This window comes from Lates calcarifer, linkage group LG21 (genome assembly GCF_001640805.2).
Source record: "Lates calcarifer isolate ASB-BC8 linkage group LG21, TLL_Latcal_v3, whole genome shotgun sequence".
Taxonomy (NCBI): domain Eukaryota; kingdom Metazoa; phylum Chordata; class Actinopteri; family Centropomidae; genus Lates; species Lates calcarifer.
In genome coordinates this window covers 28,335,768-28,352,096 of record NC_066853.1, presented here as the reverse complement: position 1 = coordinate 28,352,096, position 16,329 = coordinate 28,335,768, and the positions used below count along the sequence as shown (strand labels likewise).

General features: G+C 38.5%; 1 protein-coding gene across 4 annotated transcripts in view; it reads left to right on the top strand.

Moving 5' to 3' along the window:
• Positions 1 to 16,329, top strand: part of sorl1 (sortilin-related receptor, L(DLR class) A repeats containing) — a 91,517-nt gene that overhangs the window by 11,175 nt on the left and 64,013 nt on the right. For all 4 annotated transcript variants that reach the window (XM_018700517.2, XM_018700498.2, XM_018700509.2 and 1 more), the window contains exons 2-4: positions 7,265 to 7,381; positions 13,284 to 13,418; positions 15,718 to 15,879. In XM_018700517.2, the coding sequence (XP_018556033.1) occupies positions 7,265 to 7,381; positions 13,284 to 13,418; positions 15,718 to 15,879 (414 nt within the window). The remainder of the gene's footprint in view (positions 1 to 7,264; positions 7,382 to 13,283; positions 13,419 to 15,717; positions 15,880 to 16,329) is intronic.

Here is a 16,329-nt window from a genome sequence, read left to right as displayed (position 1 = left end):
TACCAACAGTGCATTTATGTGAAGTTTCAGTAAAGCCCCTGTTTCAACAGCACTTAAGTATTATTATATAAATGTATGTAAAATGTTATTATATAAATTATTATTATAAATGTTAACCTGCCCGGCACACATATTAACATTAGCTGTTTAACCATTAGCAATTAGCCAATAGCCACATTGGCCTTCTGTTAACAAAGTAGTGGCTATAGCTAATAATGAAATGATAATGTTAATGAAATACACAAAATACAACTGCTTCCCACCTTTTACTTAATTCGTGAGCACTAAGCGTGTATATCAGGAGCCATGACAAGAGACAGGCTTTCTTTCTGAGGTGTGAAGTGCACAGCACATAGGTTACTTCAGATTTCAGTGTCAACATTGGCATACCCTGCGTAAATACATTAGTTAGTCGTTAATCAGGACAATGTATATATCTATAAAGTATCACAACCTCATCAGGCTCCTTCACCTGACGGTGAAGCCATCGGGTTCTTCATTTTAAGCTGAGGGGCACCAGATCTTTTGCGCTCTCCGACGTCCGGGGTGTGAGTTCTGCAGAGCCGATGCTAACCTGTTAGCATACCTGGTACTCGTCAATATAATGTGAAGGAGAGCCCAGGTTATATTTAAATTATGTCAATTAGTTAACAGAACATAATATGAGGGCCAGTATTTTCCCTTCTCTCTCTCTCTCTCTCTCTCTCTCTCTCTGAAGGAATAATAAAATGAAAGCAATCATTCTGTTAATATTAGCCATTGTCAGAGATTGGGCTGCAGTAGCAGTCCCACAGCAGCTATGCCAGTGGTGTGGACTGTGCCTTACTTTGAACAGTGCTGCAAAGTGCTGATCAGCTCCTCAGTGTCAGGTGAAGGTTGTGATACTTAATTGTTATTTAATGTTATAAAGCTACATGCGAACTGCAGCAATTACCTGAGGTAGAGGCACAGGTAAAGCACTGTGGCCCTGTTTACAGACTGATTTACGTTCACATAATGAATGACTAATTAACGTACGCTACTATGTAGGCTATTAACATAGTTGCTCTAACTAATGTTGTATTGCTAACTAACAATCAGCCTGTCTGTTGTCATGGCTCTCTATATATACTAGGGATGTGCACAAATAATCGATTAGTTGATTAGTTGATATGGTAAGCACCTTTTTTTAAAGAATCAACAAATTTTTATTTGACTAACTTTTATTTGTTTGGGGGTGGGAGGAGATTTATGTTTTACTTCATGGAGATACAGAACTAATGTTTATGGTTCTGTTTCTGCCCAAGTGCGCATCTTCTCTCTGTGTGGTGCAACCAAAAAGGCGGGAACAGACGTTGGTAATAAGAAGAAGCGAAGCAGGCTGTTAAACAAGCTGCCGCTAACGTAAGCTCAAGTTGTTTCTAAGTGCTTATCTACAGAGGTCTCATTAACTCCAAAACAAACGGACCAGTAATTGAAATTGGTAGAAGCAGTTTAAAAAAAAAATAAAAATCTCTGTTTCTCAGCGACACGGACACAGGATGTTTAGAGCAGCTGTTTGCTCAGCTTGTTTCTATGTTCACTTAAGATCCAGGCGTCTGGTGACAAAAATCGCTCATGTGACTGCAAACGACAGGAACAAATAACTGCTTTGGTGACTTAAAGTGACTTAAATGATTTCAGACGATACGTTTCTTCTTAGCGTTGGTAGGAGTGGAGCTGCCTTCATAGAAGACCATTACTGGCCAGATTGAGAAAAAGTACATTGAGGCAGCAACAGCTCTAAAAAAGAACTTGACAGAAGCCCACAAAGTAGCACTAACAGCTGCTGCATGGACAGCCCTCACATCGGTCATGTCACTGTCACCTGCTGTTACATGGACGGTGACCGGAAGATTTCAGGTTCTGTTCTTTAGACTCTCAGCACAGATCAGAGACACACTGCTGAGAACTAGTCTAAGCTCAGTTGTTGATGAATGGAGTTTAGGAGGTAAAGTTAGTGCATCTGTACACTACAGCGCAAAAAATATGACTTGACATGACAACATATTATTTTGGTTTGGGTGGAGGGCACGTTTTAACGATGACATCATGACTAATTGACTTCAATTGGCTCAATTAATTGAAAGTAATCAAAATGCCCATCCCTAGTGCATGGCATCATGAAATCTGAAGACTACCAAAGAATTTTGGAGTGCAATGCAGGGCTCAGTGGCAGAAAGCTGGGTTTCCATCAGCGGTCATAATTCTTCTAGCAGGATAGTGACCCAAAGCAGACTTCAAAAAGCACCTAGAAATGTTATAAGACAAAGCGCTGGAGAGTTCTGAAGTGGCCAGCAATGAATCTAGATCTAAATCCTACAGAAGACCTGTGGAGAGATCTCAAAACAGCAGCTGGGAGACAGCACCCTTCAAATCTTAGAGACCTGTAGCATTTGGCAAAAGAGGAGTGGTCCAAATTACAGAGGGGTAATAAACTATTTTCATGGTTAGGAAGTGATTAATTTCAGTTATTTTTCCAAAAGGTGTGCTACCAAATTTTAGGTTGAGGGTGTCAGTAGTTCTGTCCAGTCCATTTTCTGGAGTGATATAGATTTGGCCTTTTCTCTGCTTTTTTGCATTGTTCCAGTGCAAACAAATGAATACCAAAGCATTTTGGACTGCAACAATTTTCTGGGAAAAGTGGTGCATTGCCTGAAAGTGCAAGGGTGCCAGTGTTTTTGGCCCTGACTGCATATTATTAATTTAGAATATCATGGTCTAATCCTCCAATCTAAGGAAATTTACCACCATACATCTGTTTTCAGATGTACTTTAAATGCCATTGTGTAGTGTAGTTACATCAGAGTGTCAGAGATTCACAGAAAAACAAATAGATGTACTTAAGCTTTATCTATCTGATCATCTATTCCCCATATACCAGTTGCTCTCCAACTGTGGTATCACAACTGAAAATGTCCTGCTGCTTCTAGAGAAATACTTGCTGGTCCTAGAATAGTGCATTTGTGTGCAGTCATGAAGATTTGAAAAATGACATCTAATAGCAGTCAGCTGCTAAATGTGTGATAGAAGTGTTGGAATGCCTGACAGATCACCCAGCATACTGAATACATGTATGTTGTACGTTGAAAGTTATGCTTCATGGCTGTACTTGAAGATGATAACTCTTTACTCCTCTTAACTGTCAATCTAATCTGTCATCACTCATTTCACTTGTCAATATATTCAATCTCACAGCACAACTGCTGTCACTAACCCGTATTTGTATTCATGCTATCCATTGTAGTGTAAATTTTATTATTATTTTTTTTATATTATCCACAGCACACCACCTTGATAATGATTACTGGTATAGTAGTAGCATGTTTAAAAAGATACTTTAAAGGCACGGCACTGGCAAAAATGGAACCGATGCATTAAGGTGGCGGAGCAGGCAAAAGAGCTGGGTTTGAGACACATGGCTCACAGATGCGGTGTGCACAGACGCACCATTGTCTCTGCCATCTACGGCTGAGCTGGAATGCAACTTTTGTTGTGGTCATTACCGTTAAAGAAAGTGAAATGAAAATGCTTGTGACGCTATGATCTGAGGTTAAGCCTGCAGTGATTTAAAGCCTGTGTGAGGCATGTTATAAAAAGATCAGTTGAACTTTAAGCTTGTGAGACCACAAGCATTAACAAAGATGCTATATTGCAGCAGAACAGTGATCAGCTGTGGATAGAGCCTTGCAGTATTAACTCTCGTGCTGCAGTTTGCTGCAACCTGGTAAATAGTTCTCATCTCTACAGTCATCATCGTTGTCTAGATTCAGTTGTGTTACTCAGCAGAGCTGCTGGCATCCCTTTAGCCTGTTCGTATTGCCGCCAATGAAGCCTAAAATGCAGAGATTTACTGCTGCAACACATTGGCCTGACAGACAACCCTGGCTGTTGAGGTGGCAGTGAGGGAGGCAGACTGAGGAAAATGGAGAAGAGTAATCAGCAGAGGGCTGATTACTAAAGCAAGAGATGGAAAAGCAAGTAGTGTATCAGTGAAGCTGGCTCCATGACAGTGGATCATAATGATTTCTTTGTTGGAAGTTACTTGTGAAAAAGGTTAAATTTGTGTCTTGCTGGCGGCATACAGTCTAGTCATGCAGTGCTATTCTCTGGCAATTACTTCAACATCATGTTAAAGGAAAAATCCGACATTACATATCTCCAGTCTCTGATATTGATATTGATAGTTTCTTTGTGACAAAGTGTTGTAATATTTGCTGTAGTCTATCCCTTAACAATTTCCTACATTTCCCCAAATCACTCACCCCCCTTAACCAAAACACAATATTTGTTGTTGCTGTATTGATTTATCGATTGTTGAGGCCTCTGTTGGTGGAAATATTAATGCCTTTTTTCCATCTATTTCCCCTTTTAGGATTACTATTGAATGTTGTTACAGAGCAGTAAATCAAAACCCTGATGTTAACATAACAGGCCTGGCAATGCATGCCACACTGCCAGCAGCTATTCTTAACCACTGATATGTTTCAGGATGAATATTTTATTTAACTCAGTTTCCTCATGCTCTCGCAATGGTAACATTTTGGCACTGTCATCCACATCATTGTTATGATAGCAAAGGTTACAAAGCAGAATTGGGTCGAGGGTTGTGGTTGATTACAGCTGACGGGGTAGCAAAGATGCTTGTTATTTACTCCAAACTGTGAGCCACTAGAAAAATGCAGAAAAAGGCTTTGAAGCAAAAGTCCTTTCAGAGACCTGCTCCTTGCAGCATCATCAATGAAAGGTAAGGAATGGAAAGCAGCATTGAAATAGAATGGCAAGGAAGTGACAATGAAAAAGATGAAATAGCCCATTTCTTTTCATTGATCTATGTGCCTGATGGGAGGTACACTGAAGGGTACATAGTATATCTTATAGCAAGTAATTGCATTACCCACCCTATACATGGAATAATATACATGAAATATGTCCATATGTATTATGCACACACTGTTCTTAATCTTGTTCAGCCAGTTGTTAATATGGCTAATTGAAAATTCTGGCCATGTTTCATACATTATACATTCAGATAGACCAAACCAAGCAATGAATTGATCCTCCTGTTGTGTAAGTCATTTTTCTCAGCCATCCATCAATCCATCCATCCATCTATCCATCCATCCATCCATCCATCATTTATGGATGGTGTGGGGGGTGGGGGTGGAGCTTACAGCTGAACTATTAAAACATCATTGAGCCACATTATTGCACAGGGTTACATTTTACTTCATTACCATGTACACGCACACAAAGTAGTCTATTTTGACTCAGTCCCACATACATTGCCCTGCTGCCTCAAATACTCAGTGGAACACCAAATGTATACTCCTCTGCAGCACAAATAGTTCCCAACAAATGCACTATTTCCTCTCATTGGAGTAACACTTGATTTAAAAAAAAAAACTACAGTGCCCAGCTGGTTCAAAATGTTACTTTGCCTTTTTTTTTAATGAAACAATCTATTTTGATGCATTTTTAAAGATTTGCAACTTCAGTATGAATAAATAAATTTGGGGTGTACCATAGATGGAATAGGGAGGCTTGGAAGTTTTGAGAAACAGATGTGTTGGTTGAGCATAGTAATTGTAAATTTATTTTATACATTTCATTTAAATACTCTCCTACAGCGTCTGTCTCTGAACTGTATGCTGCCTTAATGCAAGCCTTATGTAGCATCTACTGACTGGCCAGTAAAAGTAACAATTACAGTATATTGTAAAATATTGTTAAGTGTATCGTTATGATTAAAACATAGTGTAGCACAAGTAAAGAAGAGTCCTAAAGTCAGTTACACAGTAATATCTAATAAGTTTGTTGACATTATCCTTTATACCAGTGGTTCCCAACCTCCAAGCCCCCCCTGCTTGTGTCCAAGACAAGCCAGAAACCCCCAGCCGCAACCCCTGCCCGCACACATGCACCAAAAAATAAAGTGATTATTTACAAACTTTTATTTACAAAAATAAACAACTCTTATTGTGAGAGATAAACATTAAACTTAAACAGTTTTCCATTAACAACCTAACAGAGTGGATACACACACCTTCTTACATAAGGAATAAAGGAATACATTTTCTGAGATGTATCACCACCCAGGCCTATACATTCAGCTCTGTCATAGATCTCCTTTAGACAGTTAACTAAAATGGGAAATCTGTTGCATGTTCACATGCACATTATGTCAACACAGGTTCTGTATGTTTTTACTCTGTGCAAGTCTATTCATTCATAAACTAATGACACCTTGACCAGGGATGCGATGTCAGGTGTGATGGTTGTGACAGCCTCTAAAGTCCTGGTGGACATCGAGCCTGTTTTGGGCTTTTGTTTTTACTGTTACAAGGGCACTGAAAACTGAGTATTAGATAAGTATTTAGTGCTGAATGGGAGAATAACCCTTGTTACTGCGTGTTTGGCCAGTCTGGGAGCAACTTTGACAATCCAAAACTTTTTGTATCCTGGAAACATTTTTTTTGACACAGAATCAGCTTAAAGTCACAAAGCTCATCTTCACGGCCGAGGTATTCCACGCTCTTGAGGGTGGAAATGTAAGGGTCCATCACCCACGCTTCCTTTGATAAATACTCACCAATGTCGGCAAAGCGGCTATTAATCTCATCACGGAGCAGGTTCATGTGCTGGGTAAACTCTGTGTGTAAAGACACAAGCACAGTGCCATTAGACTAGGGACCCCAGGTTGAGAACCATGGCTCTATACTGTCATGCCAGACTAAATGAAACTGAAGCAGCAAAACAACTCTGTATGTTTGACTGAGAAAGGGTGTGTTTTCTTGCTTATGAATTCAATTTCTCATTTGTAAAGGGAAGATGATGTTCTTTCCTCCTCTAGATATTACATAGTCTAGTCACAGCAGTGATGTGTACAGCTATAAACTCATTCATCTTTAAATAACAATGTAGGAATATAAGGAAAGAAATTCCAGGATATACTGTTGTATATATACTAGTTGTACACCTAGAAAACAATGGCTGCAGGTGTTTTAACACGCATCACTTCATTTTTCTTATTCTTTTTGTCACTCTTTTAAAAGTGCAATGTGCAATAATCACTGCCTTTAATCCTTGCTGCACTTCAGTTTTTCTTTTCTGTTACTTTGCAGTGACACAGTGTCTCTGTAGCAAAGTTAATTTTGCCTTAGTCTGAAGAGAGATTCTGGACAGTATTTCCAGGGCCTGCTTCCTTTTTGCTGACGTATTCTGTTCAACCTGTTTTGTCCTGCAGGCAAACCTGAATGACTCCCATAACCAGATGGTGGTCCACTGGGCTGGAGAGAAGAGCAATGTCATTGTAGCCTTGGCCCGAGACAGCGCTGGAGCCACCGGGCCAAGAACCAGCTCTGTAAGTACACCTGAACACATCCATGCATTAGAGATTAAGGAAAGCAAAATTCAACTAGCATGCTCATGGCTCTTATGTAGCTACAACCTCACATAGTGTTCAAGGTATCTCAGCAATCTTAATCTCTCTATTTTCAGATGAATCTTAATCACTCAAATGTCTCAATAATTCAGCAGTGCAGCAGAGGGTGTATGTGGTCATACTTGTTTAGCACATTTATTTTCTGGTGATGTTATGATTGTTGAGTCACACTTAGCACAGTAATTGAATATACTGTGTCTCTTCTTTCTCTTTCTATTTTCACTTTCCATCCGTCCTGATGCATAGTTGTCTGTTGCTGAGGTCCTCTGAGAGTGTGAAGCAGTCAGTGAGAGAAAAGACAAAATTTAGCCTATGCACTATGGCCAAAAAGTTACATCTCAATTTTTTTAGTCTTATGAGCAATTTCAATTTTAATAAATTTTTTTCTCTGTCTAGATAAAACATGTCAATCAAAATTCTATGCTGTATATATATATAAATATGCAGCAGAGGGTGTATGTGGTCATGTGTATATATATATATATACACACACACACAAAATAACAATAACCTGTCTTCTCATATATGGTGACAATGGAAAATTAGGCAAGTTTGCTGTTTTTTAACCGTGGTTTTGGAATTGGGACGGGAGCATGCATCAGAATCTCAAAGAGACACGCATTGCTTCCATTCCACCGGACACTTTTGTTTCAGGTGCTGGAACAGGTTTGTTGTGCTGCAGTTTTTAGTTCTAATAGAGCAGTGTTTCCCACAGGTCAAGAATTTGCTTGTGTTGGTAGGTGGCACAGCATTTGGAAACTCATCAGTTTAGAGGGGGAAAATGTAACCCCCAGGTTATTTTTTGTTGCTACAATTTAGAGATGTCCCCAGTAAGCCTCACTGTTGGTAGATGCTAAAATTTACTGATTGTTCCCTTAATGCCTCACATGTATGTTATCAGTAGATGCTAGCCAGGAGGCTGGAGACTGCACACAGAGAAGCCTCTAGTCCCCACTTGGGTACTGCGGTGCACACAACTCAGATTCAGGTTTGTGGCCAAAAATGAGTTAGTTTGAAAAGAGAAATAAGATATTCTGATGTATTACTGAAGTTGAGACCAAGTGATTTTATCTACCTGGGTGGTTCTTGCCATCCGTGAAGAATGGAAATACTGTTATTACAAACTTAACACAGCACAGGGGTCTGTGGTCATGTTGGACCTTGCAAAACCAAACCATTTCCATATCACCAAGGTAACAACTTCCTTTCTCTGGTGTTATTTTGTAGTTTTCAGCTATTGTGGCTGCCATCACTCAAGCTTAATGTCAACCAACAAAGCTCAGATATGCAGACATGCATACATTACTGTTGTAACTACAGAGAACTGCTGATGTTTCAGTAACAGAGGAAAAAACTAATCTTAATTTAGCAATTTAGACCTTTTTCATATTGTTCAAAAATAAAAACTAGAATTAATCAAATGAATTTGATATGTCACCCTGTCCTACATTAGTGGTAAAACTGATAAACTACTGGTAAATCACATTTGAGACTGTTTTTGATATCTGACCAATGAGCCCTAACATTAGACACCTCTACACTGTAGTTGCTTCAGCTACTGTTAGCTTCACAGACTGACACAGACTGGCACCACTTGATAACCCCACAATTCAGAGATTTTAAGATAAAAAGCTAAAAACATTGCTTAAGGGCTCTATTTCACTACAGGCACAATGCCAGGATGAACACAGATGCAGTGGGCATTTTTTTTTTCATCTGTGCCATTGGTTATTTCCTGGCACCAAACAAATATGTTTGTTCAGACTTGGGTGGAGAGGTGTGGCTAAGTCTGTGTTTATGCCTTTAAGGAGGTGTAGTGCAATTATTGCAAATACAGATGCAAGGCAATTTTTGTGGTTTTACTTGGCAGAGGCACACAGACATAGACCTTTCCTGAATTAAAATACATCTTTCAGCTATGTCAATTCAATTCAGTTCAATTCAATTTTATTTATATAGCGCCATATCACAACAAAAGTCATCTCAAGGCACTTTTCATATAGAGCAGGTCTAGACCATACTCTTTAAAATAGGTATTTACAGAGAGAGACCTAACAAATCCCACCAAGACCATTACTGTCAGTTACCTCTCTTACCAGGGCCTTTCTCCCCCCGTTGCTCAATTTGGCTGGACAGCCAGCTCTAAGAAGAGTTTTTTTTCCATTCAAGGCCACTGTGCTCTTGGGAACTTACAGTGCAGCAGAAATCTTTTGTAGTTTTCCCCAGATCCGTGTCTCAAAACAGTCCTGTCTCTGAGCTCTGAAGGCAGCTCCTTCAGCCTCATGGCTTGGTTTTTGCTCTGCTATGCATTGTCATTGCTGTGAGACCTTATATAGACAGATATGAGCCTTTCCAAACCATGTCCAGTCAATTGAATTTACCACAGGTGGAGTTAAGGTGATCAAGAGAAATAGGAGTCATCAGAGCTAAATTTAAAATTTTATATTAAAGGGTCTGAATGCTATAAATTTGCTTCTGTTTTTGCTTTGTTATTACTAGGGATGGGTATTGCTCAAAGATTTTCGATACCAGTACCTATACCGATACCTTGACTTCGACACCGGTTCCTGAACGATATTTTTTTTGATACCAATTTTATCGAATCAATTCTAACAAAAAAATTTACATTACATATTATGGTACAAATCTTGACCTTTTTTTTTTTTTCAACTTTGGCATTTTTCCACTAAAAGCAGTTTTCTAACATAAAAAATATACAACAAATAATTTTCAGTGCACAAGAACTGTTGCAAACAAGTGACAAGTCAGTGTCTAATGCTCACTGCTGCATACTAAGGACCTTTATATCTTTGTGAGGTTGAACACAGAGCAACTTTATGCTCTGATACCGTGCTTGTTCAAATGCTTCATCAAATTGGTCGTGTCCTTTTTGCAAATATTGCATTGTGCACTATTGTTATCATTCTTGCTAAAATGGAGCCACACTTTTGACCATGTAAACTCTGTCCCTGTCAGGATACCTACCCTGGGGCAGATTAACCATTCAGCATATGTTACCGTAAGAAGTGAACCACCGTCGTAAGACTGAAAACCCAGAGTTGAACCTGAAGTTACCTTGCTAACTGCGAATCCTGCTTTGTAGTACAGGCCTCAGGTTTGCAGACTCTTGACTCCAGTTAGCTCTTATTAATGTCCGTAGCTGAGGGGTTCACATACTTTTTCTACCTACATTGAACAATACAATGATTTGTGTGTTATTTCTTAAATAGGTTGTCTTTGTTCATAAATGTAACTTAGATGAAGATCTGACCATATTTAAAGTCAATTTTATACATAAATGCAGATAACTCGAGTGGGCTCACTTATTTTTTCTTGCCACTGTATGTGATTGATTATAAACCTGTAATCATCACACACAACATAAATGATATGTGTGTAGGAGTGTAACAATATCAAAATCTCATGATACAATAATACCTCAGTAACAAGTCCATGATATATTTCTTGCAATATTAAAAAAAAAAAAGCAAATGAAGACTTGGAAAAAAATTGAACAATGAACAAAGAACTTTAAAGTGCAAAAAACAGTCATTTCAGAGAACACAATAACATTTCAGAAAACACAACAACATTTCACAAAACAGAAAGGAAGGGACAACAGCTTTTGTTTGTGATTGGACAGAACCCTGGTCAATTCAGAGTTTATCCAGTGGATGAGTTCACAGTTGGTGGGTGATAGATTTGAGCACAAGGAGCCCCAGAATGGTCATAGAGAGAAAAAAGATGTGTATAGGCTATGTAGTGAGGGCATGTTATCCTATGTTCCTACATTTTGATTAATTTATGTGCACAAGATAGGTTTAGAGAGCCATGACAATAGACTGGCTTTCTCTCCAAAGCAAGAAGTGCTGCGCACTTCTACTTCAAATATCAGTAATGTTCTCTGAAATGTTGTTGTGTTTTCTGAAATTTGATTGCGTTTTCTGAAATCTTTAATGTGGATAATAAAGTACAATGGCAACAGAAAAAGTTTTGGAACTGGTGTAGTACTGTCCAGAGCCAGCAACATTGCTATATATTGCTACCAAATTTTATGGACAAAAGTAGTATTTCACTGAGCTGAATGCACAAATTGCTGGAATACTGCTGCCTCAATTGGTTTAAGAAAAGGATCTGAATATTTACAGTCACACAATAACACAAACAAACTAACCAAGTGAGGCAGTGGTATTCCAGCCTTTCCTGTGTTCTAATGGTTCAAAAATACCGTAGTTACTCTTTCATATAAGACCTGACCCATAATTAAATTTAGCAGCAGAGCTGCTGCAGGACACTGAGGGCAAAAGCTTGGGGCAAAGACTACTATTGAGGTGCACAAAGTCAGGAAGTAATAAATGTTAGAAATAAAAAGAAATGCTCCACAGTGCATGCAGATACAGAAACTCCCTTCATATTTTCGGTGGATTATGTTGACTTGTTTTTCCAACCAAGACACAGCTGGAGCAGCATTGATACCTTCATTAATTATTAAAATCTTTTGATGAGATAGTAGGGTTAACTAACTTGTGCATAAATAGTAACTAGCAAAACTCTTCTTTATTTAAAGATGTAAGGACTGTTTCATTTTCATTTTTTTCTGTACTGAATACATAATGATTGATATTTTGCAAATACATATATTGTACTTAAAGGAAATAAATGAGTTTTTATGCAATGCATATGCAAAAGAGGAGAAGAACACCGGAGTTAAAATCAATTTGCCTGTAACCTTGTTTGCACAGTTGTGCAATTATTTACACCTTACTTACCAGCCTCACCTATATTCCAGTAGCTGCTGCACAAACATACGTCAGCTGCCTGTTAATTCTACAGCTGACAGCATATTTGGGGCAATATATTTTTAGGGTAATGGATATTTTTTTGATGGAGGTGAACTTTTTTGTCTCTCTCAGTGACCTTTCTTCCACCATTTCTGCTCTTAAAGGGGGTGAGAAGATCTCATGTGATTGGTACACTAATAATGCATTCAGCTCTCTTCCATGTTGTGCCTGGTTTGAGCAAGGTCACACCCATTTGTGTTTGTAGCTGTTTGTAGTTTGTAGCATTTTGCTTTCATTTGCACCTGCCGCCTATTTCAGGATGATATTGTTCAGCTCTTAAAAGTTTAGTGGGAAGTTCAGACAACTCTGTGCACCAGCTGCCTGTCATTTATACTCAACAATTTCTGAGGTACCTGCTTGACAGAGCTTTAACCCCAAATGGGTAGATACTTTGCCTTGGGAGATGGAAATACACATTTCTTCCATATACACTATGAGCAAGATCGGTTGAAAAACAGGGCTGCCATCAACCAAAACATCTATAGCAAGAGATAGGACTCAACAACTATTTGCTGTATCTCATTAACCATTTGTCCAGTCATCAAAAATCTTGGTATTTTATCAGTATATGATTAGGAATAGGTCAGCCAATTGGAGGTGCCACAAATGCCACAAATGTGTGTCTGAAAAATCAGTGGACAGAATTTCACTAAAATTGGTGTGCATGCTCTGATATTAACCAAAATTGTGTAAAAGAGTTAAAACCCTTGAATTGATGCCTGCAACTATATTTTCTATATGAGCTGCAAAAAGACAATATTGGTCAGTATTTCATTAAGCAGCCAAGATTTGTTTTTTGTTGATGTGCTAACTCACATAATTACTGTTAATTAGCTGTAGCTGGGTAAATTTACCTGTAGTAGCAGTTGTAATTTAAAAACTGCACTTTCATATCATAATTTTCATTCAAAAGTAATGCAGATTGTTCATCTCTAATTTATGTGGGGGCATTGATTATTTCCTCTTTTCTTTATCTCCAGGTCTATGTGTCCTATGATTATGGGACTACTTTTATGCTGGTTTCAGACAAGTTTCAGCTTTTGGGAGCGAAGTTTAAGGATGGCAGCAAGCAGATCATCTCCCAATTCTATCACAGCCCTGCAGACAACAGGAGGGTAAGTAACAGTTTGGAACTGGTGTCTACTAATAAAGGTATGCAATATGGTTATATGCTCTTAGATACAAATTAAAAACTGAAGGTGGGGTATGAAATTGAGTTGAAACAGAGGAGCCTCTATAGACAAGATTGGAGTTGTCAGGTCAACTGCGTGCACAATATATAACACCAGGTACAATAGGTGGGATTGAGGTAGAAAATGAAAGGTGTAATATAGCAGCTCCTAAACCAAATGAAGAAAAAAAATATCCTAAGGCATGTTTTGCTGTCATCTCTGCTTTTGCTGCCTCTGTCCTGTTGTCTTTGTCAGAGTTTTACCTTGGGGTGGGGCTGAGGCAGCTTTTCCACACACACAGTGAAAGCCACATTGAACAAGCAGTTGAAGATGAAGTGAAGATAATATGTTAGTTGAGGGTAATAGGTGTTTTTCTTGACAACTACATAACTCCAGCCAGAACATTTAGAAGAACAAGTCCAAATGGAATTGGCTTCAAAGCAGCACTCTACAACTCCGCTGTGGGAACATTTTGGTTTGAAAGATTATGTGTACTGGTAGTCTGCATGTGAGTTATTAAGGGAACATTAATGAATGGTAGCATTGGTAAATTGTAGTGTCTGTAATGTAAGGTGTTCAGGGGACATTTTTAAATTGCAGTTACAGAAAGCTGCATCAGTCTCTGCATGCACATTGGTCACACACCACGCCACCCACCACTACAAGTAAATTCTCAACCTGTTGGAAACACTTCGAGCCCATTAACTCAAACAAGCTGGTGAATGATCAATCATTCATCATTTATGTTTTATTTAGAGTATATTAACATGTTTTTATCAGTGGCATAAAATGTCCCTAAAAGTACAATTATAGTTTTTTTAATCACAATTAATTCTAGAACAAAAAATCGTCCAACAAAAGAGTCATCATAACAGGCCTAACCCATGCTCAGTAGATAGGTATCAGTGATGTTCTGGTTAGTTTTAATCACATGCTTCAGAGCCACCCTGTCTTGAGCTGTGCACATTCTATGTCATCTTCATCAGGGTGGGGATCTGTGAATACCACGACAGCTTCTCTGTGATGTTGGTTCCCGGGAACCTAAAGCTGTTTACCTGCACAACTGTGCAAACAAGGTTACACGCCATATATTTAGACAAGGTTGTGTGTCTTTGCCTCTTTCTTTCTAAAATTAACAATCAGCTCCTTGATTTTGTAGTAGGTTGTTCTCTTCGCACTACTCTGCAAGATGGTTTATTTCCCCCTGATATGAATTCTTATCATTGTTTGTGGTCTGGCCGATGATGATGGTGGTGTTGTCCACCAACTTCAAAACAGCCTGGCAAAGCTCAGAAGATGATTTTTCTCCAGTACCATACAGTAATGACACTGAATTGTTTTTTTGTCTAGAATTTTTAAGGTCTGTTTGCAGGTTAATGATGATAATGCCCTCAGCATTTAATACCTTAGGAAATAAGGTTTGGATCTATTGTTAGACTAAGATATTAAAGCTCAGGTACTATATTGAGCTTTGAGAACATACCCTCTGTGTGTTCTAACAAGGCAAGATTGATCAAACTACTGCAATGGTTAGCTTCTTGGCTTAGGCTTGTAGGTTGCAAATATAAAAGAAAAAGCTTGAGTTGTGGAATTTAAAACATATGGGTATAAACCAGGCAGGGAAGGTATAACAAACACATGCTTAACTTGCATTGTGGAAAAAGTATCCAATGTTTTTGCAGGTTAACCCATACAAAGATATCCTTAGATATCCCGACTTTTAGTGACTTTTGTCCGGATATCTCAGTCTCTCCTGTTTTACTTTGAATCAGTCATCAAAATCTGCCTGTTTTTGAGTCCCCCATCTTCATAGAAATGTAATTGTAAATTGTAAAATCCCTTATATATTATTAAGTGCAGAATTTTACTTTATTGCCAGTAATGTTTTCTGGATAACAGGCTACAACCTCCCTTAGTGGATATTACTCTTCTTTATTTCTGCTGTTAGTCTATTCTGCCTTTTTGTCAAGTAAGCTATACTGACCTCCACTAACATGGCATAGTCAAGTATAGTGACATACCACATCAGAGGGAGCTGAGAAATATGGAATTAGCACAGTACAGAGAGAGCTGTACATAATCTTTGAAATGGGCCTTGGGAATACATGTGACAGAGCACTAAATCTGTATTTCCTTTCCGAGATGTTTCCTAGAACTTGTAAAATTAGTTAAGAAATTACATCATATGTCTGTTTCAAATATTGCTTTAAAATGCCTTTGTGTCTTTTCTCCTCTTCCTCAGTACCTTTTTGTAGACTTCACCAATAACTACCTGTGGAATACCTTTGACTTCTGTAAGAGTGTCCAGGGCTTCTCCCTGCCCTTCAAACCAACAGACCTGCTACTTCACAGCAGAAGATCCAATCTGGTGCTGGGTTACGACAGCTCTCACCCAAACAAACAGGTGATGACTGAGTCTGCAGCTGCAACTTTATTGTCATAGGGTTTGGTGTAATCCTTATTTTATGATAAAATATAATGTGTGAAACCACAAAAATGTCACGGGTATATTAGGTATAGAGCTGTTCTGTCTTTTTAGTGGCTTTTTCTAGATAGCTAGGTGTCTCTTCCAGTTGTTATATAATCAGACTTCCATCTTGTAGCCAACATTTTCACATCGTCATAATAAGCTAATTCATATTCCTCCTATTCTTGGTTGTTTCTTGGTTAATTTAAGATGTGTTCTGCTCCTCTTGAGCTGCAATTGAAATTTTCACCACTTGCCCTGTTATGTACTGAATGTGCAGTATGTGGTAACCAAGAGAAGAAACGGTTACTCACAGTAGGTTTTTGGTTCTAAGCTTTTTTTAGTTTCCTTGTTATGCGTTCAATAGTGCAATAGTCCTAATTGGCT